Raw genomic sequence first — 27,857 nt, forward strand, 5'->3', positions numbered from 1 at the left:
ACTGCGTCTGACGTCATCTTTAGTACTCTACGCTAAACGTGCCCTTAACCTTGTTTGCTACATTTTATTTTACACCATTCTGGATTGATTTTCTGTCCGATTTCATCATGTCTCTTGCTGCAGAGGCATTCGTCTCCCAGATAGCAGGTAATGTGTGTAATCTGTGTTCTGCAACATAAAGCTAACGTCATTAGGATTCGTTTTGCTGTTAGCTAGCATCAGATGCTAGCTAAGCTAGCCGCTAGCCATTAGCTAGCTGTGGAAAGCTTCCCTTTTGTCTGTGGCTTCACTGACAAATGAGGTAGCTAGCTAGCTAGCTAGCTTATCATATTAAACGACACTGAACGAAAATATAAACGCAACATGTAAAATGTTGGTCCCATGTTTCATGAGCTGAAATAAAAGATCCCAGAAATGTTCCATACGCACAAAAAGCGTATGTGTCTCATTTTGTGCACAAATTTGTTTACATCCCTGTCATTGAGCATTTCTCATTTGCCAAGATAATCCATCCACCTGACAGGTGTGGCAAATCAAGAAGCTGATTAAACAGCATGATCATTACACAGGTGCAATTTGTGCTAGGGATAATAAAAAAACACTCTAAAATGTGCAGTTTTGTCACACAACACAATGCCACAGATGTCTCAAGTTTTGAGGGAGCGTGCAATTGGCATGCTGATTGCAGGAATGTCCACCTGAGTTGTTGACAGACAATTGAATGTTTGTTTCTCTACCATAAACCTCCAATGTCGTTTTAGAGAATTTGGCAGTGTGTCCAACCGGCCTCACAACCGCAGACCACATGTATGGCATGGCGTAGTGTGGGCGAGCGGTTTGCAGATGTCAACGTTGTGAACAGAGTGCTCCATAGTGGCAGTGGGGTTATGGTATGGGCAGGCTTAAGCTACAGACAACGAACACAATGGCAATTTGAATGCACAGAGATACCGTGACGAGATCCTGAGGCCTATTGTCATGCCATTCATCCGCCGCCATCACCTCATATTTCAGCATGATAATGCACGGCCCCATGTCACAAGGATCTGTACACAATTCCTGGAAGCTGATAATGTCCCAGTTCTTCCATGGTTGTGGATCGACGTGTATAACAGCGTGTTCCAGTTCCCGCCAATATGGGCTACCTCGTGGCACAGCGGTCTAAGGCACTGCATCTCAGTGCTTGGCACTGCACTACAGATCCCCTGGTTCGATTCCAGGCTGTATCACAACCGGCCGTAATTGGTAGTCCCATAGGGCGGCGCACAATTGGCCCAGCGTCGTCCGGGTTTTGCCGGTGTAGGCCGTTATTGAAAATAAGAATTTGTTCTTAACTGACTAGTTAAAAATATCCAGCAACTTTGCACAGCCATTGAAGTGTCAATCAACAGCCTGATCAACTCTATGCGAAGGAGATGTTGTGCTGCATGAGGCAAATGGTGATCTAGGGCTGCCCCCGACAAAAATCAAATCTTGGTCGACGAGAGTCATCCTGTTCTTTCGACCAACATATTTTTCTATATATAAACAGACACACCCTATGTGTTTGAATAAAAGCAACTACAAACAGTGCATTCGGAAAGTATTCAGACCACTTGACTTTTTCCACATTTTGTTACGTTACAGCCTTATTCTAAAATGGATTAAATTGTTTATTTTCCTCATCAGTCTACACACAATACTCCATAATGACAAAGCAAAAACAGGTTTTTAGAAATTTTTGCAAATGTATTAAGAAATAAAAAACGTATCACATTTACGTAAATATTCAGACCCTTTTACTCAGTACTGTGTTGAAGCACCTTTGGCAGCGATTACAGCCTTGAGTCTTCTTGGGTATGACGCTACAAGCTTGGCACACCTGTATTTGGAGCATTTCTCCTCTCAAGCTCTGTCAGGTTGGAATGGGAGCGTCGCTGCACATCTATTTTCAGATCTCTCCAGATGTTAGATCAGGTTCAAGTCCGGGCTCTGGCTGGGCCACTCGAGGACATTCAGAGACTTGTCCCGAAGCCACTCCTGCGTTGTCTTGGCTGAGTGCTTAGGGTTGTTGTCCTGTTGGAAGGTGAACCTTCACCCAAGTCTGAGGTCATGAGCGCTCTGGAGCAGGTTTTCATCAAGTATCTCTCTGTACTTTGCTTCGTTAATCTTTGCCTCGATCCTGACTAGTCTCCCAGTCCCTGCCACTGAAAAACATCCCCACATTGATGCTGCCACTACCATGCTTCACCATAGAGATGGTGCCAGGTTTCTTCCAGACTAGGCATTCAGGCCAAAGAGTTCAATCTTAGTTTCATCAGACCAGAGAATCTTGTATCTCATGGTCTGAGTCCTTTAGGTTCCTTTTGGCAAACTCCAAGTGGGCTGTCACGTGCCTTTTACTGAGGAGTGGCTTCCGTCTGGCCACTCTACCATAACTGCCTAATTGGTGGAGTACTGCAGAGATGGTTGTCCTTCTGGAAGGTTCTCCCATCTCCACAGAGGAATTCTAGAGCTCTGTCAGAGTGACCATCGGGTTCTTGGTCACCTTCCTGACCAAGGCCCTTCTCACCTGATTGCTCAGTTTGGCTGGGCGGCCAGCTCTAGGAAAAGTCTTGGTGGTTCCAAACTTCTTCCATTTAAGAATGGAGGCCATTGTTTTCTTGGGGACCTTCAATGCTGCAGAATTTATTTGAAACCTTTCCCCAGATCTGTGCCTTGACACAATCCTGACTCTGAGCTCTACGAACAATTCCTCGACCTCATGGCTTGGTTTTTGCTCTGACATGCACTGTCAAATGTGGGACCTTATGTAGATACTTGTGTATCTTTCCAAATCATGTCCAATCAATTTAATTTACCACAGGTGGACTCCAATCAAGTTGTAGAAACATCTCAAGGATGATCAATGGAAACAGGATGCACCTGAGCTCAATTTCGAGTCTCATAGCAAAGGGTCTGAATACCTACTTAAATAAGGTATTTCTGTTTTTTATTTTCTATACCGGCTATTCCCAAACCGGTGTACAATGCCGTCGGGGGTACGCCAAATAAAAATGTGATTCACATTTTCAAACAGTCCATTTAGATTTTCCAACGGTGCTATACTTTTCGTTTTTTCTCGCCTGAGTAGCCTCGTTTCGCTGCCAAAAATCAAATTAAACCATCTAGTGTTCAGCGAAATAATAACACAAAGTCAAATACAGGTAGCCTTGTCAAATAATTAACATCCAATCACATTAACCGTTACTAATGCAAATGAACTCAAGCTTACAGACAATGTCAAATGTGATGTAGCGAAGCACCTGAATGAGCTGGGTGCGCAATTACATTTACGTCATTTAGCAGACGCTCTTATCCAGAGCGACTTACAGTTAGTGAGTGCATACATTATTCTTTTTTCATACTGGCCCCCCGTGGGAATCGAACCCACAACCCTGGCGTTGCAAACGCCATGCTCTACCAACTGAGCTACATCCCATTACGCAGGTACTTTCCCGAAACGGACGACACAAACAACTGGATTCATTATCCCTTTCATGCCCTGCCTCCAGTCCACTTACCGATATCTGAACAAGAGAGCCTCATTGAAATTGCAGCAAGCGTTTCTGTGAAAATTGAATTTAATCAGAAGCCACTGCCAGATTTCTGGATAGGGCTGCGCTGAGAGTATCCTGCCTTGGCAAATCGCGCTGTTAAGACACTGATGCCCTTTGCAACCACGTACCTATGTGAGAGTGGATTCTCGGCCCTCACAAACATTACAACTTAGCCCTTAACCAACAATGCAGTTTTAAGAAAATAGTTAAGAAAATATTTACTAAATAAACTAAAGTTTCAAAAAAAAGATTAAAAGAAGTTTCAAAATAAATTAACAATTTTGAGGCTATATAAAGGTGGTACCGGTACTGAGTCAATTTGCGGGGGTTACAGGTTAGTCGGTAATTTGTACATGTAGGTAGGGGTAAAGTGACTATGCATAGATAATAAACAGCGAGTAGCAGCAGTGTAAAAACAAAAGGGGGGGGGGGGGGGGGGTGTCAATGCAAATAGTCCGGGTGGCCATAGCAGGTGGGATATGTAGCTAGCTAGCTAGGACACCGGTAGACAGTGTCCTTCGCCCCCGCCTGTTGGGCACTGCGTTCCCACAGTTCTGTTAACGATGACGAGGGAAGGTGTTCAGCTGGCGGGAGCGAAGGACACTGTGCTAGCTATCAGGTGGGAGGCGGGGGCGACACCGGTAGCTAACTAGGCAGGCGATGAAATTATATAATGTGTCAACTTTGCTCGCTCTGCACGCTGCTCCAAATGTACAAATGTAACAACAGAAGACTCATCAGGGTCTGCATCCCCGCTCACCATTACGGCTAAATTATATTTTAAAAACTGATGGATGAATAAATGCACAGGAAGAGCGGACGTAGAGAAGCAGGCGAGTGATGGCTGGACGGGGATGCGGCTGGCTAATCAAAGCTGCCACACGAGATGTGCGTGAAAGTGAAGTGGACATTATTGGGCTGGTACATACAAGACTAGTTGCAGATGTTTTTTTTTGTTTTTTTTTACGGCATAGTTATTTTTTTTTCAACATAATTTACAAACATTTTATAACAGGCGCCAGCTGGTTCTTTAGCTCGGTAGGGCCAATGCTTAAGGTGCATTACCAGCGCTTTGAAAAGTTGGTTTAATAATACTTTACTGTGGATATATTGTCTCATATCTTGCCACATAAGGACCAACCATGCAGACAACCGGTAGAGTAAGTTCAAATGTAATTTTATTCAACATTCTGGGTTGTAGAGGACCTGAGAGGATCATTTCCAGAATAAACGGTGTAATGTCCCAGACGTTGGTGGTCTGATCCCCAGGCAATGTTCTACTAGCCCTCTGAAATTCAATCATCCTCACAGGAACATTTTATATGATGCTGCCTTTCAGATTGGCTTAAGCTCAAAAGTCATCATGTCACAACAGTGTCACTGTTCTGCAACCTGACAAACTCCTCAATGTGACCTTTTGCCAATGCTCTCCTGCATATGTTTTCCCACAGCTGCGGAGCCATGGCCTGAAAATGCCACCTTGTATCAGCCTCTGAGAGGTAAGCCATTCATTCACTCTGCACTTTACAGAGACAAAACTGTTCATATACCTACTTCCGCATTTACATTGTTAAGTCATGTATTGTAGTCCCCTGTAGCTCGGTAGAGCATGGCGCTTGCAACGCCAGGGTTGTGGGTTCGTTTCCCACGGGGGGCCAGTATGAAAAATGTATGCACTCACTAACTGTAAGTCGCTCTGGATAAGAGCGTCTGCTAAATGACTAAAATCTAAATAATGCTAAAGTTGTTACTTAATTAATTCGTTTTTAGTTTAGGCTTAAGCCCTAAACCCTACAATATTGTGCACTACTAGTACACTGCTAACCATAGACTTCAAGTCAATAAAAGTTATTTGATGTAATGTTGAGGAAAATTATGTTAATGTCTCGGAGAGGAATATAGGATTAAGAATTGTAAAACTGTTTGAGCCATAGGTATCTGCATTTAGCCAAATTGCAGTGTATCTTGTCACTTTATAATGTGCGAATGCATGTCTGTCTGTTGGCCTGTTTGTTTTTTCAGAGGACCAGATACTACTGTCAGATTGTGCATCATCACTTGCTGTACAGGTAAGATCATGTTTATGCCTTTGCCATAGCCAAATAGGATGTGAAACCAAGAGTTGGCTTGTTGGTATTAGCCGTTACACAAACAAATGTTGCGTTGTGGTATAGGCTAGGCCAACTTAAAATACCATACAGTACATGGGTCCCGTAAAGCTAGTCCTCCGATCAAACATGGGCGACCGTGTTGATAGGGTTTGTCATATTTGATCAAACTATTTTATTAAACTTTTCATAAGACACCTGTTTTCATTAAAATCCAACATCGTTATATGTAAGATTTTTTTTTTTGCATGGAAACCGCTGTGAAGATATACAGATGCTTTGCTAAGGCTGCTCGTCGTCGTTGGCACTATCGTAGCGATCTGGTATACAACTGTGCATGCCTATGTCATGGACGGGATCTGAACCCAGGTCTCCCATGGGAGAAATCAACGTATTGACCATTAGACCAACAGGAAATTCCAACCTCATCACTAGACCATGAGCTGGACTCATGTCCGCTACATTCACCCGCCTTTGACCTCCTCACCAACAAGAGCCTGTCCCACAGTTGGGCGCCATTGTCACCAGCGGGGTCTGAAACCAATATCTTGATCATTCATCATCGCAGACCCGGGAGACCATAGATTTCTCGTGCCTTTGGGGAGTTAGGTCTTAGCACAGTGTCTGCTGTGGCTGTGAAGTCCACTCTTGAGAGGCAGACTCGGCTACAGTTGTCACATTTGTAGGCTGGCCCGGATGGATAGATCAGGGTCTCCAATTAAATGTCTGGGTGGCTGGAACATAGTTATAAATAATTTGTACACTGCAAATTGCCTACAAGATTCCCAAACATAGTATTTGACAAAAACAGAATCATTTCAAACCTTGATTACATTAGGATACGATCACATATGCCTCTTTATTTATGTGTGGGAATACTTAGGAACACATTTCCTGAATTAAAATCACTTTGAGCTGATTTCCTGGTGATTTTATAGTCTTACAGTGGGGAGAACAAGTATTTGATACACTGCCGATTTTGCAGGTTTTCATACATACAAAGCATGTAGAGGTCTGTAATTTTTATCATAGGTACACTTCAACTGTGAGAGACGGAATCTAAAACAAAAATCCAGAAAATCACATTGTATGATTTTTAAGTAATTAATTTGCATTTTATTGCATGACATAAGTATTTGATCACCTACCAACCAGTAAGAATTCCGGCTCTCACAGACCTGTTAGTTTTTCTTTAAGAAGCCCTCCTGTTCTCCACTCATTACCTGTATTAACTGCACCTGTTTGAACTCGTTACCTGTATAAAAGACACCTGTCCACACACTCAATCAAACAGACTCCAACCTCTCCACAATGGCCAAGACCAGAGAGCTGTGTAAGGACATCAGGGATAAAATTGTAGACCTGCACAAGGCTGGGATGGTCTACAGGACAATAGGCAAGCAGCTTGGTGAGAAGGCAACAACTGTTGGCGCAATTATTAGAAAATGGAAGAAGTTCAACATGACGGTCAATCACCCTCAGTCTGGGGCTCCATGCAAGATCTCACCTCGTGGGGCATCAATGATCATGAGGAAGGTGAGGGATCAGCCCAGAACTACACGGCAGGACCTGGTCAAAGACCTGAAGAGAGCTGGGACCACAGTCTCAAAGAAAACCATTAGTAACACACTACGCCGTCATGGATTAAAATCCTGCAGCGCACGCAAGGTCCCCCTGCTCAAGCCAGCGCATGTCCAGACCCGTCTGAAGTTTGCCAATGACCATCTGGATGATCCAGAGGAGGAATGGGAGAAGGTCATGTGTTCTGGTGAGACAAAAATATAGCTTTTTGGTCTAAACTCCACTCGCCGTGTTTGGAGGAAGAAGAAGGATGAGTACAACCCCAAGAACACCATCCCAACCGGAAGCATGGAGGTGGAAACATCATTCTTTGTAGATGCTTTTCTGCAAAGGGGACAGGACGACTGCACCATATTGAGGGGAGGATGGATGGGGCCATGTATCGCGAGATCTTGGCCAACAACCTCCTTCCCTCAGTAAGAGCATTGAAGATGGGTCGTGGCTGGGTCTTCCAGCATGACAATGACCCGAAATACACAGACAGGGCAACTAAGGAGTGGCTCCGTAAGAAGCATCTCAAGGTCCTGGAGTGGCCTAGCCAGTCTCCAGACCTGAACCCAATAGAAAATCTTTGGAGGGAGCTGAAAGTCCATATTGCCAAGTGACAGCCCCAAAACCTGAAGGATCTGGAGAAGGTCTGTATGGAGGAGTGGGCCAAAATCCCTGCTGCAGTGTGTGCAAACCTGGTCAAGACCTACAGGAAACGTATGATCTCTGTAATTGCAAACAAAGGTTTCTGTACCAAATATTAAGTTCTGCTTTTCTGATGTATCAAATACTTACAGTGAGGGAAAAAAGTATTTGATCCCCTGCTGATTTTGTACGTTTGCCCACTAACAAAGACATGATCAGTCTATAATTTTAATGGTAGGTTTATTTGAACAGTGAGAGACAGAATAACAACAAAAATATCCAGAAAAACGCATGTCAACATTTTTATAAATGGATTTGCATTTTATTGAGGGAAATAAGTATTTGACCCCTCTCCAAAACATGACTTAGTACTTGGTGGCAAAACCCTTGTTGGCAATCACAGAGGTCAGACGTTTCTTGTAGTTGGCCACAAGGTTTGCACACATTTCAGGAGGGATTTTGTCCCAGTCCTCTTTGCAGATCTTCTCCAAGTCATTAAGGTTTCGAGGCTGACGTTTGGCAACTCGAAACTTCAGCTCCCTCCAAGATTTTCTATGGGATTAAGGTCTGGAGACTGGCTAGGCCACTCCAGGACCTTAATGTGCTTCTTCTTGAGCCACTCCTTTGTTGCCTTGGCCGTGTGTTTTGGGTCATTGTCATGCTGGAATACCCATCCACGACCCATTTTCAATGCCCTGGCTGAGGGAAGGAGGTTCTCACCCAAGATTTGATGGTACATGGCCCCGGCCATCGTCCCTTTGATGCTGTGAAGTTGTCCTGTCCCCTTAGCAGAAAAACACCCCCAAAGCATAATGTTTCCACCTCCATGTTTGACGGTGGGGATGGTGTTCTTAGGGTCATAGGCAGCATTCCTCCTCCTCCAAACACGGCGAGTTGAGTTGATGCCAAAGAGCTCCATTTTGGTCTCATCTGACCACAACACTTTCACCCAGTTCTCCTCTGAATCATTCAGATGTTCATTGGCAAACTTCAGACGGGCCTGTATATGTGCTTTCTATATGAGCAGGGGGATCTTGCGGGCGCTGCAGGATTACACTCCTTCACGGCGTAGTGTGTTACCAATTGTTTTCTTGGTGACTATGGTCCCAGCTGCCTTGAGATCATTGACAAGATCCTCCCGTGTAGTTCTGGGCTGATTCCTCACTGTTCTCATGATCATTGCAACTCCACGAAGTGAGATCTTGCATGGAGACCCAGGCCGATGGAGATTGACAGTTCTTTTGTGTTTCTTCCATTTGCGAATAATCGCACCAACTGTTGTCACCTTCTCACCAAGCTGCTTGGCGATGGTCTTGTAGCCCATTCCAGCCTTGTGTAGGTCTACAATCTTGTCCCTGACATCCTTGGAGAGCTCTTTGGTCTTGGCCATGGTGGATAGTTTGGAATCTTATTGATTGATTGCTTCTGTGGACAGGTGTCTTTTATACAGGTAAGAAGCTGAGATTAGGAGCACTCCCTTTAAGAGTGTGCTCCTAATCTCAGCTCGTTACCTGTATAAAAGACACCTGGGAGCCAGAAATCTTTCTGATTGAGAGGGGGTCAAATACTTATTTCCCTCATTAAAATGCAAATCAATTTATAACATTTTTTACATTCGTTTTTCTGGATTTTTTGTTATTGTTATTCTGTCTCTCACTGTTCAAATAAACCTACCATTAAAATTATAGACTGATAATTTCTTTGTCAGTGGGCAAACGTACAAAATCAGCAGGGGATCAAATACTTTTTTCCCTCACTGTATGTCATGCAATAAAATGCAAATTAATTGCTTAAAAATCATACAATGTGATTTTCTGGATTTTAGATTCCGGCTCTAACAGTTGAAATGTACCTATGATAACAATTACAGACCTCTACATGCTTTGTAAGTAGGAAAACCTGCAAAATCGGCAGTGTATCAAATACTTGTTCTCCCCACTGTAGGCCTAAACCCAATTATTCTATTTTGTTCTTGTAATATTGATTTACCTTGAATGTCATTTGAAGGTAAGAAAACAATCACAGTCATGAATACTAAGCATATTCCATCTGATTTTCGCTATTTGATCTACTGCATTTAGACTGTTAACTAGCTGTGTTGTTCAGGCCTAGTTCATATGAAATGCTGTTTTTTGTCTCAGGCTTATCTGAGGATGTGCAATCTGCCTGTTCTTGTGTCCTGTCGGTCAAACGCAGAGTACATGTCCCCATCTGGTGAGTTCTCCACACTATTGAAAAAAGTGTGGTGTGTGTTTGTGTGTGCGCGTTAGGTTTCCTGTTACATTTACATTTTAATCATTTAGCAGACGCTCTTATCCAGAGCGACTTACAGTTAGTGAGTGCATACATTTTCATACTGGCCCCCCATGGGAAACGAACCCACAACCCTGGCATTGCAAGCACCATTCTCTACCAGCTGAGCTACAGGGGACTGCAGTTAGGTATGTGTATGTCTGTAGTGTAGATCTTTATCCCCTGGATGTGGACAGGCCTTTTGTAGGAGCATCACACATGATTACATTGCACCTGGCAGACCAATATTAAAGGATGACTCTGTAAAACCATGACTAGGTTTGCCGCTCTCAGATAAATTTGAATCATGCTCTAAATTAGTCTTTCTCAATGCCTGAATCTACTTTTAACAAATGTAGGAATCATACATCTTAGGCTGTTTTTAACTGAAGAATATCTGCACAGTGTGACTGAGGCAATGTTTTATATCACAGCATTAAAATTAAATTACGCCATTTGGAGATTACATTTATTTTATGCGAATGTGAATCCTTCGTTTCCTTCTCCAGCCCCCTCTCATAACCGACCACCTTGCATAGAGTGAAATAATGTTTACATTTTCTCAAAAAGGGTGAACAAAACACCATAGCCAACCTGAGATTTGGAGAATCCAATAGTGTAATGTAGCCTAGTGTTTGACCAATGATGTGATTTGCAAATGTGATTCAATATTACCACATTTATATGATTTCTGTGTAATGTTTTCTTGTAAGGAATTCAAGGTAAGCAAAAAGGTTAGTTGAACACTCAAAACCAACACATAAGAGACTCAAGCTTCATCATAGATTTCTGCCCGGTCAAACCCACTCAGACACGTTACTAAATGTTCTGAATTTGATTAGACCTAGTAGCTCTGCACTCAGTGCAGCCTACTGGGCAGTTTTGAATAACAACATAGGAAACCAGATGCTTATTTACAGAGAGGTTCAAATATGCATTCCATAATCTCTCTCTTCTTTCCTTTTGTCACTACATTTGAACTTTTATATTGCTTATTCCTCTCTCTTCAGGTAAAGTCCCCTTTGTCCATGTGGGAAATCAGGTTGTGTCTGAGCTGGGGCCCATAGTTCAGTTTACAAAGGCAAAGGTAAGTGAGCCTTATGAATGAGCAGCAGGACCATGCCCTTTTTAAGATCAGTCATCAATCTCTCCCTGCTACTCTCTCACATACCTGCCTTGACATTTTGACATTTTGTTGTGTTACAGCCTGAATTTAAAATGGATTACATTTATATTTTGCGTCACTGGCCTACACTTTCCAAGATGGCGTAGTAGTGCAGTTGTGTTTTTATCGTATGTCTGTAAATAGCCTGTAAATACCCTATTTTTCGTACATATTTCCCTATCAGACTTTTCATCCTTCTACAAGATATACTTTCCTGCAACCCGCCTCACTCAATGTGGAACGGATTCTATTATTGACTTACCTTTATCTAGAATCTAGAATCTCCAGTTGAAACTAGCTAGCCAGCTAACTAGCTACTTGCTATTAGCCACAGCTAGCGGTGTTTCACCCAGAACATTGGATTTTTTTTCCGCGGGATTAATTTTAATCACTGGACATTGATCACCGGATATTCGGGCAGTCTGCACAGCGCGTTATCGACCCAGAACATATCAGTTTTTCCGCCGGAATCACTGAATCACTGGACCTTTAACTCCGGATTCATCGCTACCAGCTGGCTACAACAAAACGGACGCTGTGGTCTGGCTAATCATCCTGAGCTAGGCCCATCTCCCAGCTATCTACCTCTCTGTCAACCGGACGGGACCACCTAGTGTTGACACGGAGCCCCGCCGATCCTACACGACTGGTCTGCCGACGAAATCGTCTGATGTGGTTACGACGTTAACCACGAAGATTCCATCCATCTGCTAGCCCTGACCCGCTAGCACACGCTAGCCGTGGCCTCTTACTCACTAAACTGAACTAGCTACTGAACTAGCTACTTGCTATTAGCCACAGCTAGCGGTGTTTCACCCAGAACATTGGATTTTTTTCCACGGGATTAATTTTAATCACTGGACATTGATCACCGGATATTCGGCCAGTCTGCACAGCGCGTTACCGACCCAGAACATATCAGTTTTTCCGCCGGAATCACTGAATCACTGGACCTTTAACTCCGGATTCATCGCTACCAGCTGGCTACAACAAAACGGGCGCTGTGGTCTGGCTAATCATCCTGAGCTAGGCCCATCTCCCGGCTATCTACTTCTCTGTCAACCGGACGGGACCACCTAGTGTTGACACGGAGCCCCGCCGATCCTACACGACTGGTCTGCCGACGAAATCGTCTGATGTGGTTACGACGTTAACCACGAAGATAACCACGAAGATTCCATCCATCTGCTAGCCCTGGCCCGCTAGCACACGCTAGCCGTGGCCTCTTACTCACTAGTGCTTCACCACCGGACCTTATGATAACTCAGCTATACAGCTGATATCTGCTGGACTGTTCCTTTTTACGGTACTACATCCTGTTTATGTTTAGCCTCAGCCCAAACATGGTTAGTTTATTGTTGTTTCAGTTATTTCGAATTGTACTATATCACTGTAGACCCCCCAGCCTAGCTAAACCTGCCTTAGATAGCTCCTTTGCCCCTCCCCCTATACACGCGGAGACCGACTCAATTGATGCCTCCTCCAGCGATGCTATCTCTTTCATTGTTACCCAACGCTTAGGTTTACCTCCACTTTACTCATATCCTTCCATATCCTTGTCTGTACATAATGCCCTGAATCTTTTATATAACACCTGGAAATCTGCCCCCTTTATTCTATGTACCCAACGCACTAGAAGACCAGTTCTTAAAGCCTTTAGCCGTATCCTTATTCTAGTCCTCCTCTGTTCCTCTGGTGATGTAGAGGCTAACACAGGCCCTGCAGCCCTCAGTATCACTCCTACTCCCCAGGCGCTATCATTTGATGACTTCTGTAATCGCAAAAGTCTTGGTTTCTTGCACATAAATATCAGAAGTCTACTTCCTAAGTTTGAGTTATTCACTGCGTTAGCACACTCTGCCAACCCTGATGTTCTAGCAGTGTCTGAATCCTGGCTCAGGAAGGCCACCAAAAATTCTGAAATTTCCATCCCCAACTATAACATTTTCCGTCTAGATAGAACTGCCAAAGGGGGTGGAGTTGCAATCTACTGTAGAGATAGCCTGCAGAGCTCTATCATACTATCCAGGTCTGTGCCCAAACAGTTTGAGCTTCTACTTCTAAAAATCCACCTTTCCAGAAATAAGTCTCTCACTGTTGCCGCTTGCTACAGACCCCCCTCAGCCCCCAGCTGTGCCCTGGACACCATATGTGAATTGATTGCCCCCCATTTATCCTCAGAGTTTGTACTGCTTGGTGACCTAAATTGGGATATGCTTAATACCCCAGCCATCCTACAATCCAAGCTAGATGCCCTCAACCTCACGCAAATTATCAACGAACCTACCAGGTACAACCCTAAATCCGTAAACATGGGTACCCTCATAGATATCATCCTGACTAACATACCCTCTAAATACACCTCAGCTGTCTTCAACCAGGATCTCAGCGATCACTGCCTTATTGCCTGCGTCCGTAACGGGTCCGCGGTCAAACGACCACCCCTCATCACTGTCAAACGCTCCCTAAAACACTTTAGCGAGGAGGCCTTCCTAATTGACTTGGCCCAGGTATCCTGGATGGATATAGATCTCATTCCGTCAGTAGAGGATGCCTGGTTGTTCCTTAAAAGTAATTTCCTCTCAATCTTAAATAAACATGCCCCATTCAAAAAATACAGAACTAAGAACCGATATAGCCCCTGGTTCTCCTCAGACTTGACTGCCCTTGACCAGCACAAAAACATCCTGTGGCGTACAGCATTAGCATCAAATAGCCCCCGCGATATGCAACTTTTCAGGGAAGTTAGGAACCAATATACACAAGCAGTCAGGAAAGCAAAGGCTAACTTTTTCAAACAGAAATTTGCATCCTGTAGCACTAACTCCAAAAAGTTTTGGGACACTGTAAAGTCCATGGAGAATAAGAGCACTTCCTCCCAGCTGCCCACTGCACTGAGGCTAGGAAACACTATCACCACCGATAAATCTACAATAATCGAGAATTTCAACAAGCATTTTGCTACAGCTGGCCATGCTTTCCATCTGGCTACCACTAACCCGGCCACCAACTCTGCACCCTCTGCTGCAACTTGCCCATGCCCCCCCCGCAGCTGATGTTTTGAAAGCGCTGCAAAATCTGGACCCCTACAAATCAGCTGGGCTAGACAATCTGGACCCTTTCTTTCTAAAACTAGCTGCCGAAATTGTCGCAACCCCTATTACTAGTCTGTTCAACCTCTCTTTCATAACGTCTGAGATCCCCAGAGATTGGAAAGCTGCCGCGGTCATCCCCCTCTTCAAAGGGGGTAACACTCTAGATCCAAACTGCTACAGACCTATATCCATCCTGCCCTGCCTTTCGAAAGTATTCGAAAGCCAAGTTAACAAACAGATCATCGACCATTTCGAATACCACCGTACCTTCTCCGCTATGCAATCCGGTTTCCGAGCTGGTCACGGGTGCACTTCAGCCACGCTCAAGGTCCTAAACGATATTATAACCGCGATTGATAATAGACAGTACTGTGCAGCCGTCTTCATCGACCTGGCCAAGGCTTTCGACTCTGTCAACCACCGCATTCTTATTGGCAGACTAAATAGCCTTGGTTTCTCAAATGACTGCCTCGCCTGGTTCACCAACTACTTCTCAGATAGAGTTCAGTGTGTCAAATCGGAGGGCCTGTTGTCTGGACCTATGGCAGTCTCTATGGGGTGCCACAGGGTTCAATTCTTGGGCCGACACTTTTCTCCGTGTATATCAATGATGTCGCTCTTGCTGCTGGTGACTCAGATCCACCTCTACGCAGACGACACCATTTTGTATCTGGCCCTTCATTGGACACTGTGTTAACAAACCTCCAAACGAGCTTCAATGCCATACAACAATCCTTCAGTAGCCTTCAACTGCTCTTAAACACTAGTAAAACTAAATGCATGCTTTTCAATCGAACGCTGCTGGCACCCGCCCACCCGACTAGAATCACCACTCTCGACGGGTCTGACCTAGAGTATGTGGACAACTACAAATACCTAGGTGTCTGGTTAGACTGTAAACTCAACTTCCAGACTCACATAAATAATCTCCAATCCAAAGTTAAATCTAGAATCGGCTTCCTATTTCGCAACAAAGCCTCCTTCACTCATGCTGCCAAACATGCCCTCGTAAAACTGACTATCCTACCGATCCTTGACTTCGGCGATGTCATTTACAAAATAGCCTCCAACACTCTACTCAGCAAATTGGATGTAGTCTATCACAGTGCCATCCGTTTTGTCTCCAAAGCCCCATACACTACCCACCACTGTGACCTGTACGCTCTTGTTGGCTGGTCCTCACTACATGTTCGTCGTCAAACCCACTGGCTCCAGGCCATCTATAAATCACTGCTAGGCAAATCCCCGCCTTATCTTAGCTCATTGGTCACCATAGCAGCACCCACCCGTAGTCTGCGCTCCAGCAGGTATATCTCACTGGTCATTCCCAAAGCCAACACCTCCTTTGGCCGCCATTCCTTCCAGTTCTCTGCTGCCAATGACTGGAACGAATTGCAAAAATCTCTGAAGCTGGAGACTCTTATCTCCCTCAATAACTTTAATCATCAGTTGTCAGAGCACCTTACCGATCACTGCACCTGTACACAGCCCATCGGAAATTAGCCCACCCAACTACCTCATCCCCATATTGTTATTTATTTTGCTCTTTTGCACCCCAGTATCTCTATTTGCACATAATCTCTTGCACATCTAGCATTCCAGTGTTAATACTATTTTAATTATTCTGCACTATAGCCTATTTATTGCCTTACCTCCATAACTTGCTACATTTGCACACACTGTATATATATTTTCTGTTGTATTTCTGACTTTATGTTTTTTACCCCATATGTAACTCTGTGTTGTTTTTATTGCACTACTTTGCTTTATCTTGGCCAGGTCGCAGTTGTAAATGAGAACCTGTTCTCAACTGGCTTACCTGGTTAAATAAAGGTGAAATAAAAAAATAAAATAAAACACACAATACCCCATAATGTCAAAGTGGAATTATGTTTTTAGAAACTTTTAGAAATTAATAAAAAATGTAAAGGACAAATGTCTTGAGTCAAGTATTCAACCCCTTTGTTATGGCAAGCCTAAATAAGTTCAGGAGTAAAAATGTGCTTAACAAGTCACATAATAAGTTGCATGGACTCACTCTGTGTGCAATAATAGTGTTTCACTTTTTTTTTTTTTTTATATATGTCTAGTGCTTCTCTGTACCCACACATACAATTATCTTTAAGGTCCCTCAGTCTAGCTGTGATGGGTGATTTGAAGGAGTCAGGCGCAGGAGGGTAAATCACAGAATATAGAGTTTATTCCGGAATACAGTGTTACGCAGAAATGCGTCAGTCCAGTGCGCAAAACAGGCGCACTGGAACCAACAGACACACGGGGAAGCAGACATTGAATATCTCTTTGAGTATGAAGTTATTAATTACACTTTGGATGGTGTATCAATACACCCAGTCACTACAAAGATACAGGCATCCTTCCTAACTCCGTTGCCAGAGTGGAAGGAAACCGCTCAGGGATTTCACCATGAGGCCAATTGTGACTTTAAAACAGTCACAGAGTTGAATGGCTGTGATGGGAGAAAACTGAGGATGGATCAACAACATTGTAGTTACTACACAATACTAACCTATATGACAGAGTAAATAGAAGGAAGCCTGTACAGAAAAAATATTCCAAAACATGCATCCTGTTTGCAAACTGCCCAAAACAATCATGAGTGGCTTAGTTACAGGTTTGACTTAAATCAGCTTGAAAATCTATGGCAAGACTTGAAAATGTCGGTCTAGCAATGATCAACAACCAATTTGACAGAGCTGAAAAATTACAAAAATTATAATAATGTGCAAATATTGTACAATCCAGATTAGCAAAGCTCTTAAATTTACCCAGAAAGATTCACAGCTGTAATCGCTACCAAAGGTGATTCTAACATGTATTGACTCAGGGGTGTGAATACTTATGTAAATGAGATATTGATGTATTTCATTTTTTATAAATTTGCTAACATTTCTAAACACGTTTTCACTTTGTCATCATGGGGTTATTGTGTGTAGATGGTTGAGAAAAACATAATTTGATCCATTTTGTATGAAAATGTATGCACTCACTAACTGTAAGTTGCTCTGGATAAGAGCGTCTGCTAAAATGACTAAAATTTTAATACAATTAATGTTGAATTCAGGCTGTAACACAACAAAATGTGGAATAAGTCAAGGGGTATGAATACTTTCTGAAAGCACTACTGTTATAACTGCTTGCTTATCTAAGCATCTTGCTACTCTACACTCTCTCGTACGCGTACACACACACACACACTTATCACTGCTTATCACTCTCTCTCCAGGGTCACTCTCTCAGTGATGGTCTGGATGACATTCAGAGGGCTGAAATGAAAGCTTACATGGAGCTGGTCAACAACATGCTGCTCACCGCTGAGGTACAGTAGAGAAACCACTCGAGGCAGGAAAGAATAATCCAGTACATACTGAATACACAGTGGGTATTTATGCAGATGAAGCTCTCTATAATCCTGTCACAGGAAGGAAGTGCTTGGCAAGGGACTCATGAGGTTACATCAATAAATTGTTTGAAATGCAATGAGCATATCCCTGAAATGATCTTGTCTCATGATTGTATATCTTTTTGATTGTCTAAATGTGGTTCTAGACGTTTTTTTATAGTATGCATTGAAATCAGGGGATAGTCCTTTGCTCCTTAGTAATGTTCAGTAAAATCAAGCAATGACACCATGTACTCTGTTTGTGAGGAATGTTCTTCCCCCTAGATCATTGTCCATCTTCACCCCTTCACTGCTCCCCACTACTTTTCCTCCCTTTGTTTATTTTCAAATTTTCCCCATCTCAAATCCCCCTGTATCCCTCCAGCTCTTCTCTCCTAATTTCTTCCCCTCTTCATGCATCTTGTCTTATATCCTTCCCTTTCCCTCTCCTTCCTTCCCCTCCATGTTCTCTCTGTGTGTTCATCCTTTGTATCCCTCTTTCCTCTATGCAGTTGTATATCCAGTGGTGTGACGATACCACGGCGACCGAGGTGAGAGCTCTCCCTGGGCATTCATCTTCATTTGGCTGCAGCCTCGGCCAGGGCCCCCCTCTCATAAATGAGCCATGCTTTACTGAGCTTCCATTTATTAGGCCCTCACACACACCGCTGGCTCCCCCTCATTGCCCTCTCTTCTCCATAGCCCTTTTATTGCCGCCATCAGCTGTGACTGGTGTGTTGCTTTACACCGATTTAGAAACGTTCTCCCCCGGTTAACATTCATTCATCTTCGATGTTAGGGAGGGGTATTTGAAATGTTTTCATTACTCTAATATGTCATAAGTTTCTCTTTCATCCCCTGACCAATCAAAATGACACAAATGCAGAGGGCAGACAGTGTTCAGTTGTTTTTAGGTTAGTATTCTCTGGTAGGTTTTGACTAACAGCAACAGTGAAAGCGAAGTCTGATGTTCGCCATGATAGAACTGATTCTGTTTATTACAAGTTTTCTGGTGAGTGTTTTGCATTGATCTGTGAAAGGTCTTGTGGAACCTCTGTTAGGTGCGCACCTATAATAGCTAATTGAAATGGGGAAAATAGCATAGGCTATTTTGTCAGGGCTGACTGGAGGGCTAAATGTGCTTTGAAAGTCAAATGCTTTTTTATGTAAAACGCAGCATGAGAGTTAGAAAATAACACTTTCAATTGTCATGGTATATCCTTCATGTAACAATGTCACAAGAATACTTTTAATTTTTAAAATAGGCCTACAATTATTTTTCTACAAAAATCTATACACGTTCGAATACTAACATCTGTTCGGATAATCAAGTTTTCGAATAAGCGTGCCCATCCCTATTTTGTGACTTGTTTTCTATGTAAACACTGAAATGCAGTCGTGTATTAGTGATACGCGGGTTGACTCATAACCTGTGGGCAGGTTTAGGGTAATTAAATATTGTGTGGATGAAGGGCGGGTGGGTGGAGGGCAAGTTGAATAAAGAGAAAACAATACCTTTAAAAAATCCATAAGTGTATCATTCTTGTACAATTTAGCCTAAGCTTTAGGGCCTAACTGTACGTGTGGCGAAGAGCCTACACGCTAATTGGCAAATGCTTTTGGGAACAGGCAAAAATGAATATATCACAGTTTAATTCAATAATAGAAAAGATGCGAAATGAAGAGTTGAAAATAAAGAGGGAAGGGCCAGAAAAGTAATGTTTGAGAAATATTTTGGTAGAGTGGTAAAAAAAGATGATAGCAGTGCTATACAAATTAGACGGTCACAAAACGGGGACTTCAAATAGGCCTATGGCACGTCAAGGGAACTGTAGCCTTCTGTTCAGATCGGTTAAATGGAAACTGAAATCTGGACACTGACTGTAGGTCTATAACATAGTCGTATATTAACTCCTACAGAATTAAGTATTTATTGCATTAAAATGATACACCAAATGTAGGCAACATTTTGACTCGGGAACAGGAGTGGAGAAATATGTGAATGCGCAGTTAGATACCGTCTGTAGAGGTGCTATCTTTATCAGCATCATAAAAGCTGGTATTATTTCAACCACTTAAAATAGCCGAACTGAAATCATCAGAAACATGTTGGGTCGTTTTCACTGCTTTTTTTATTTCCTTACAACTGGTCAAACTGATGCCATTTGGACGTTTTGCACAGAAAAGCGTTCCAGTTTTTTTTGTTATTGCATTTTCTCCCTGTCCATAAATGTCTTTGCTCCGCGAAAGAAGCAGAGATGACAGAACTTTATTGATGTCAACTAGATTGACGCATTCATTCTATCGAATTATGACATTCTGGTGAGCAATGGTTTATTTAGCCTTCTAGGGCAACATATAATGACAGAAGATAAGCTACATGTATCTAATTAGTTGACTAACAAATAGCCTACCAAAATGTGGGACATTTATTTTAAGCAAAAACGTATCTAAATCGGGCAAAAAATGTCAAATAGTTCCGATGTCTTTTACTGTAGCCTACAGCGCATTTTTTATATTACCAGGTTACGGGCGGGTGCAGGCCTCAGATTTTCGCTTTATCACATGTTGCGGTGGGTTATTAGGAATTGCAGGTGGGTGCGGGTGAACAAATAGCTGACCCACGCACCACTAATGTGTACAGTGCATTCGGAAAGTATTCAGACCCCTTGACTTTTTCCACGTTTTGTTACGTTATAGCCTTATTCTAAAATTGATTAAATGAATAAAAATCCTCATCAATCTACACACAATACCCCATAATGACAAAGCGAAAACTGGTTTTTAGAAATGTTTGCAAATGTATAAGAAATAAACATCTTATTTACATATGTATTCAGACCCTTTGCTATGAGACTCAATTGAGCTCAGGTGCATCCTGTTTCCATTGATCATCCTTGATGTTTCTACAACTTGATTGGAGTCCACCTGTGGTAAATTCAATTGATTGGACATGATTTGGAAAGGCACACACCTGTCTATATAAGGTCCCACAGTTGACAGTGCATGTCAGAGCAAAAACCAAGCCATGAGGTCAAAGGAATTGTCCGTAGAGCTCAGAGAAAGGATTGTGTCGAGGCACAGATCTGGGGAAGGTTACCAAAAAAAACTCAAAGTGGGCTGTCATGTGCCTTTTACTGAGGAGTGGCTTCCGTCTGGCCACTCTACCATAAAGGCCTGCTTGGTGGAGTGCTGCAGAGATGGTTGTCCTTCTGGAAGATTCTCCCATCTCCACAGAGGAACTCTGGAGCTCTTTCAGAGTGACCATCGGGTTCTTGGTCTCCCTGTCCAAGGCCCTTCTCCCCCGATTGCTCAGTTTGGCCGGGCGGCCAGCTCTACGAAGAGTCTTCGTGGTTCCAAACTTCTTCAATTTAAGAATGATGGAGGCCACGGTGTTCTTGGGGACCTTCAATGCTGCATACATTTTTTGGTACCTTTCTCCAGATCTGTGCCTCGACACAATCCTGTCTTGGAGCTCTACGGACAATTCCTTCAGCCTCATGGCTTGGTTTTTGCTCTGACATGCACTGTCAACTGTGGGACCTTATATAGACAGGTGTGTGCTTTTCCATTCAATTGAATTTACCACAAGTGGACTCCAATCATCAAGTTTTAGAAACATCTCAAAGATTATCAATGGAAACAGGATGCACTTGAGCTCAATTTCGAGTCTCATAGCAAAGGGTCTGAATACTTATGTAAATAAGGTATTTCTGTTATTTTTAATAAATGTGCAAAAATATCTAAAACCTGTTTTTGCTTTATCTTTATGGGGTATTGTGTGTAGATTGATTGATAAAAAATTGTTGTAATCAATTTTAGAATAAGACTAACGTAAAACAAATGTGGGAAAAGTATTTTCAAATGTATTTGAAAGTAATTGAAATACAATAATAGTAGTTGAACCTAGGTCCGATATCTATAAATCTAATCAAATATTTTCTATATGGCAATAGCGTAATTGCGTTTCAAGTATCTTTGAGTGTTTCTTGTCTTTAATTACAAAAACAACTAAATTCGCTAGATACAAACATGAAAAGTAACAAGACCCTTTTGTTTACAAGGACCACCAAACTTAAGCCAGACAAAGTTCAAAATGTGGAAACTTCTCCTTTAAGCTCACCTCAGCCTCATGTCTGTAGATCTCCAGGCCGAGATACAGCAGCCCATACTCCTGGCCCCTCAACCAAATCCTGGCCTATCAGAAGCAGTGGGAGGTCCGTCGTAAGATGACTGCCATTGGCTGGGCAGGGAAGAGCCTGGAGCAGGTCAGTGCCTTGTGATCTCGGAAGCCAAGAACTAAAACCTTGTGTAATTTCGTCAGATACTCCATAAGGTTTTGGGGGGATATATTTAATTTTAAATTTAATTTAAATTTAATATGCCATTTAGCAGACGCTTTTATCCAAAGCGACTTACAGTCGTGCGTGCATACATTTTTTTGTGTATGGGTGGTCCCGGGGATCGAACCCACTACCTTGGCGTTACAAGCGCCGTGCTCTACCAGCTGAGCTACAGAGGACCACGATATACTTGAATGAGTAGTGGAAGCAGGGCAGTAGCTCCACCCCCCCACTCTTTGCAAGTTTCGGGCTAGTCTATGGGCCAAATCTTCCCTCAATCAATCAAATGTATTTATTAAGCCCTTTTTACATCAGCAGATGACACAAAGTGCTATACAGAAACCCAGCCTTAAACCCCAAAGAGAAAGTAATGCAGATGTAGAAGCATGGTGGCTAGGAAAAACTCACTAGAAAGGCAGGAACCTAGGAAGTAACATAGAGAGGAACCAGGCTCTGAGGGGTGGCCAGTCCTCTTCTGGCTGTGCCGGGTGGAGATTATGAAAGTACATGGCCATTTAAGGCCAGATCGTTCTTCAAGATGTTCAAATGTTCATAGATGACCAGCAGGGTCAAATAATAATCACAGTGGTTGTAGAGATCCCGAGTGGCGCAGCGGTCTATGGCACTGCATCTCAGTGCTTGAGTCGTCACTACAGACCCCCTGGTTTGATTCCAGGCTGTATCACAACCGGCCGTGATTGGGAGTCCCATAGGGCGGCACACAATTGGCCCAGCGTCGTCCGGGTTTGGCCGGTGTGGGCCGTCATTGTAAATAAGAATTTGTTCCTAACTGACTTGCCTAGTTAAATAAAGGTTACAAATAAAATAAATAGAGGGTGCAACAGGTCAGCACCTCAGGAGTAATGTCATTTTGGCTTTTCATAGCCGAGCATTCAGAGATTGAGACAGCAGGTGCCGGGAGAGAGAGGGTCGAAGAGAGAGAGGGTCGAGAGAGAGAGGGTCGAAAACAGCATGTCCGGGACAAGGTAGCACGTCTTTTGAACAGGTCAGGTTTACATAGCCGCAGGCAAAACAGCAGAAACAGGATCAGCAGCACGACCAGGTGGACTGGAGACGGGGACAGCCAGGAGTCGGCAGGCCAGGTAGTCCTGAGGCATGGTCCTAGGGCTCAAGTCCTCCGGGAGAGAGAGCGAGTGAAAGAGAATGTTAGAGGGAGCATAGTTAAGTTCACACAGGACACCAGATAAGACAGGAGAATTACACCAGATAGGACAGATTGACCCTAGCCCCCCGGCACATAAGACTATTGCAGCATAGATACTGGGGGGGGTATAGCCCACAACGATTTCCCCCACCGCACGAGGCCGAGGGGGCGCAAAACCGGACAGGAAGATCACGTCAGTGACTCAACCCACTGAAGTTGAGTATAGCGAACTTCAAAAGAAACGCACACCCGCTAAATTTTGATTTGTTCAAATAACCAGTGACGAAAACCTGTGCACCGGATCAACTGTTGCTTGTTAGTGTTGCATCCCACTGTATTTTGACAGACATTAGGATACCATTTGTAACGTAGTCTGTCCACCAGAGATTAGTGCCCTGAGATGCCAACCTCAGCTGAAAAAGAACACCATAGTACCTGAACCATAATCAGTTCAGCAATTTTAGAGATGTATTATTTGTTTCCTTCTTGAAAGCAGTCTATGGACAAGGAATTACTGCAGTCCACACTTTGGTTTTGTTAAACTAGTTACTGCCAATTAATGCTAATGTTAGCATTTTCTGTTCAAAACCTCATGTAAGTCAATATTCCCCGTTTTAGCATGTTTGAAATGTCATGCCCAAATCTTCTCAAAATAATTGTAAGCAAATTGAGCAACACAATCCATTTGGGCATGACATTAAAAAAATGCTAAACAGGGGAGATTGACTTACATGGGGTTTTGGTCTGAAAGTGCTAATGTTAGCATTTGTTGTCAGTGGCTAGTTTAACAAAACCAAAGTGTGGATGGATTTTTCTCTCATATCTCAGGCTAATGTTTCCACATAGTTGTAATAGTAACTGTTTCCACGCTTCTTCTCCAGGTTTATGAAGATGTTAGCCAATGCTGTCAAGCTCTTTCCCAGAGGCTGGGCACACAGCCATACTTCTTCAATAAGCAGTAGGTTCATACAATCTTTTCTTTGAATACTTTAAATGTATTTTGATAGACAATAAATAATAATAAAACAGTTGATGCTTACATCTGTCCTATTTCACGTGTAAATTAGAAATGCATTTTTTGCATATCCCACTCCCTCTGAGACACCCTCGGAGAGTGGCATCATGGCCAGGGATCAGCCATTATTGACGGGGACCCTGGAGCAATTTTGGTTAAGTGCCTTGCTCAAGGGCACATCAACAGATTTTTCACCAAGTTGGCTCAGGGATTTGAACCAGCGACTCTTAACTGCTATGCTACCTACCGGCCCTTGAAAAGAAACAGAATGAGAGAGAGATATACAAAGGAGCAGTGGGATTGCTACTCACTGTAACACCATAATGAATGTGCTGCAGGAGGCGGCATTACCAGCTAGAGCCCACACATGGTCTATACCAGGGGTGTCAAACATACGGATCCGGCCCACAATGGGTACAAACCTGCCTGCGGGTGTTTTTTTTTGGGGGGGGGCAAACTCAATATATACTTTAAAATGACTAAACCAAATCGAAAATGTGTAGAAATGATAATGGACCTACATTCATAACTTTTTTTTTTTTTTTTACTGTGTCCAGCTCGCTAATAATCACCTAAATGAAAGCTAGACAGTCAGGGAGCATCAAATTCCAAAAACAATGGATAGACTATTTTTTGGCAATTTTGACGACGTAGAACACATTTTCAGTGCTGCCATCTGGACCTCATTGAAGACCGAATGCGGGCCCCCGGGGCAAAATTAGTTTGACACCCCTGGTCTATACCATATTAGACCTATTATTACGTTGTATTAGCCTGTTGCACTAACATTTTAGTCCTTTTACTTTATCAGTCCTTTCAATGTATTAAATTACTCCTTTTATTGTATTATTTAGTATTACATTAGTCACATTAAAGTGCTGCTCTTAAGGTCTCTCAGCAGGTTGTTTTCCTCCTACTCTCTAAACAAGAGAGGTTAGGAGGAGCCTTAGGAGCCTTGTACTTGCACACCCTTTGTCAATCCAATGCTTTGGTGAAGTGTGGAGAATTGGGACGCAGACTAGATGTGCTGTTTTGGGTCGGACTCGGGCCTATACAGTACCTTTTTAGATAGTCAGGGCTTTGATGAGTGTCTGTCTTAGCCTCAGGGTAGACCTCCGGAAGGAACCCACCATTCGTTTTAACAGGATTAGTTTACACAAGGATAGCGCTGCTGAATCCATGAACCAGCGCTCCCCTTTTTCCCATTGTCTGAGCTTTCTCCCCCCCTGAGCCTCTAATGAATCTGGTAATGACATCCTGGCCTTGTCATATGCTAGAAGAGAAGACAATAACTTGCTGTAATAAAAATTAAGATTGCCAGTATGGATGAAATCTTAAATGCCATTACAAAGCTGCCTGCATGTGATGTGGTATAATTGACTGACTGCCTGGGCTGACCTTGGCTAGAGCAGAGAAAGAGAATAGTCAACATAATACATTGTGGTGCATAGAATAAATATGTAAGGTCTTTGTGAATCCAACAATGGTATGGCATGTTGCCTTTTAAATGGTAATGTCTCCCGCACATAGACATGGTGACAAATTACAGCCTTATTTGCTGTATGATTTGGACCAAGTGCCGTCAAAGTATTCATACCCCTGGAATTATTCCATATTTTGTTGTTACAGGCTGAATTCAAAATGGATTAAAAATACTTTTTTCTCATCCATCTACACACAATACCCCATAATGACAAAGTGAAAACATGTAATTTGATAAATAAAACTTTCAAATTGATTTAAATGAAATACAGAAATGTCTAATTTACATAAGTATGAATATGTAGTGAATATGTGTTAGAATCACCTTTTGCAGCGATTATTCTTTTAAAAATTCTTCAAGCTCTGTCGAATTGGTTGTTGATCATTGCTAGACAATTCCATTTATTTTATTCCACTTTGACATTATGGGGTATTGTCTGTAGGCCATTGACAGAAAAACTCAGTTTAATCCATTTTAAATTCCGCTGTAACACAACAAAATGTGGAAAAATGTGTAATGGGTATTTGACCAAGAAGGAGGGTGCTGGGGTGCTGCATCAGATGACCTGGCCTCCACAATCACCCAACCTCAACCCAATTGAGATGGTTTGGGATGAGTTGGACTGCAGAGTGAAGGAAAAGCAGCCAACATATGTGGGAACTCCAAGACTGTTGGAAAAGCATTCCAGGTGAAGCTGGTTGATAGAATGCCAAGAGTGTGCAAAGCTGTCATAAAGGCAAAGGGGTTTAACACTTTTTTGGTTACTACATGATACTATATGTGTTATTTCATAGTTTTGATATCTTCACTATTATTCTACAATGTAAAAATAAAGAAAACCCCTTGAATGAGCAGGTGTGTCCAAACTTTTGACTGGTACTATATGCCATTTAGCAGACGCTTTTATCCAAAGCAACTTAGTCATGCGTGCATACATTTTACTTGTGGGTGGTCCCGGGAAACGAACCCACAATCCTACAAACTATTGGAACTAGACCATGGCAACGGGGGCTTAAGCCCTGTCTCGGCCACTGTCTGTGCTGATATACCATCAATCCCCCGATCTATATTTTTTAAATCTGATCTCCTTTAAAAATAGAATGTATGTTTGTGTCAAGAATCATGTTGAGCCCATGCTCAAACTTTTATGGGTTATAAAGGCTCCCCTTTGTCCTCAGACCCACTGAGCTGGATGCACTGGTGTTCGGCCACCTCTTCACCATCCTGACCACACGGCTCACCAGCGACGAGCTGGGCGAGAAGATCAAGAGCTACAGCAACCTGCTGGCCTTCTGCCGCCGCATTGAGCAGAGCTACTTCGAGGACAGCCAAGCTGGCTCCTCGTCCAGAGGCTATTCGAAAGGCCCCTCGCTCTTTTGATGCCCATCTCCTGAAGCCCAACAGTCCCGTTCCACCTCCATCCCATCCTATCCTACTGCATTTCCAGTCCTCCTTTCTCCACCTGCTTGCCTGTGAATGCCATAAACTGGAAGTATGACTTTCCTGAAAATGTAGTGGTGATTCTTTGATGTAAAAAAACAAAATGAAAAGCAATTGTGATTTCTTTTTTCCACATTGTGCAGTTTCTGGTTTGATATTTGAATGGAAAGTGCCTACAAAAATACAATTCCATACTCCTCCAAACTCTTATTCTTCACAATTTATGGTTTCTTTTTGGAAGTCTGAGCTTAGTATTGAAACAACTTAAGTATGAAATCCACAGATGTACCATATTTGTATCATGCTTGTGAAAAACCATGATGCACGTACAATAATTAAAAATAAAAAGTGAAAGTAATGTCTTTACCTCCTATTACTGTTGTTCGGGTAATATGCTGTAGGTTATACTAGTTTATAAAGATTGACGGTCCAAGGCCTGGGAGATGAGAAAGATACACTGCTACGCTAGACCAGTAATCCCAAAGTGGGTTGTTAGGGCTTTCAGCTGGTGTATCCAGTTATTACACCCAACAAAGTCCATGAATAATCAGCTACATAA

The 27,857-nt window shown here is 42.9% G+C and overlaps 1 protein-coding gene across 1 annotated transcript; it reads left to right on the forward strand.

Moving 5' to 3' along the window:
* Window positions 1-27,656, forward strand: LOC311112438 (metaxin-2-like). Its single transcript, XM_084155567.1, has 10 exons — window positions 1-147; window positions 5,030-5,077; window positions 5,601-5,647; window positions 10,042-10,114; window positions 11,203-11,279; window positions 17,697-17,789; window positions 18,365-18,403; window positions 21,995-22,120; window positions 24,242-24,318; window positions 27,037-27,656. Exons 1-10 carry the CDS (start codon window positions 108-110, stop codon window positions 27,236-27,238), a joined length of 822 nt encoding a protein of 273 aa, XP_084011693.1. The 5' UTR covers window positions 1-107; the 3' UTR covers window positions 27,239-27,656.
* The last annotated feature ends 201 nt before the right edge of the window (window positions 27,657-27,857 follow it).

The sequence above is a fragment of the Coregonus lavaretus genome (genome assembly GCF_964263955.1).
Source record: "Coregonus lavaretus genome assembly, chromosome: 38".
NCBI lineage: Eukaryota > Metazoa > Chordata > Actinopteri > Salmoniformes > Salmonidae > Coregonus > Coregonus lavaretus.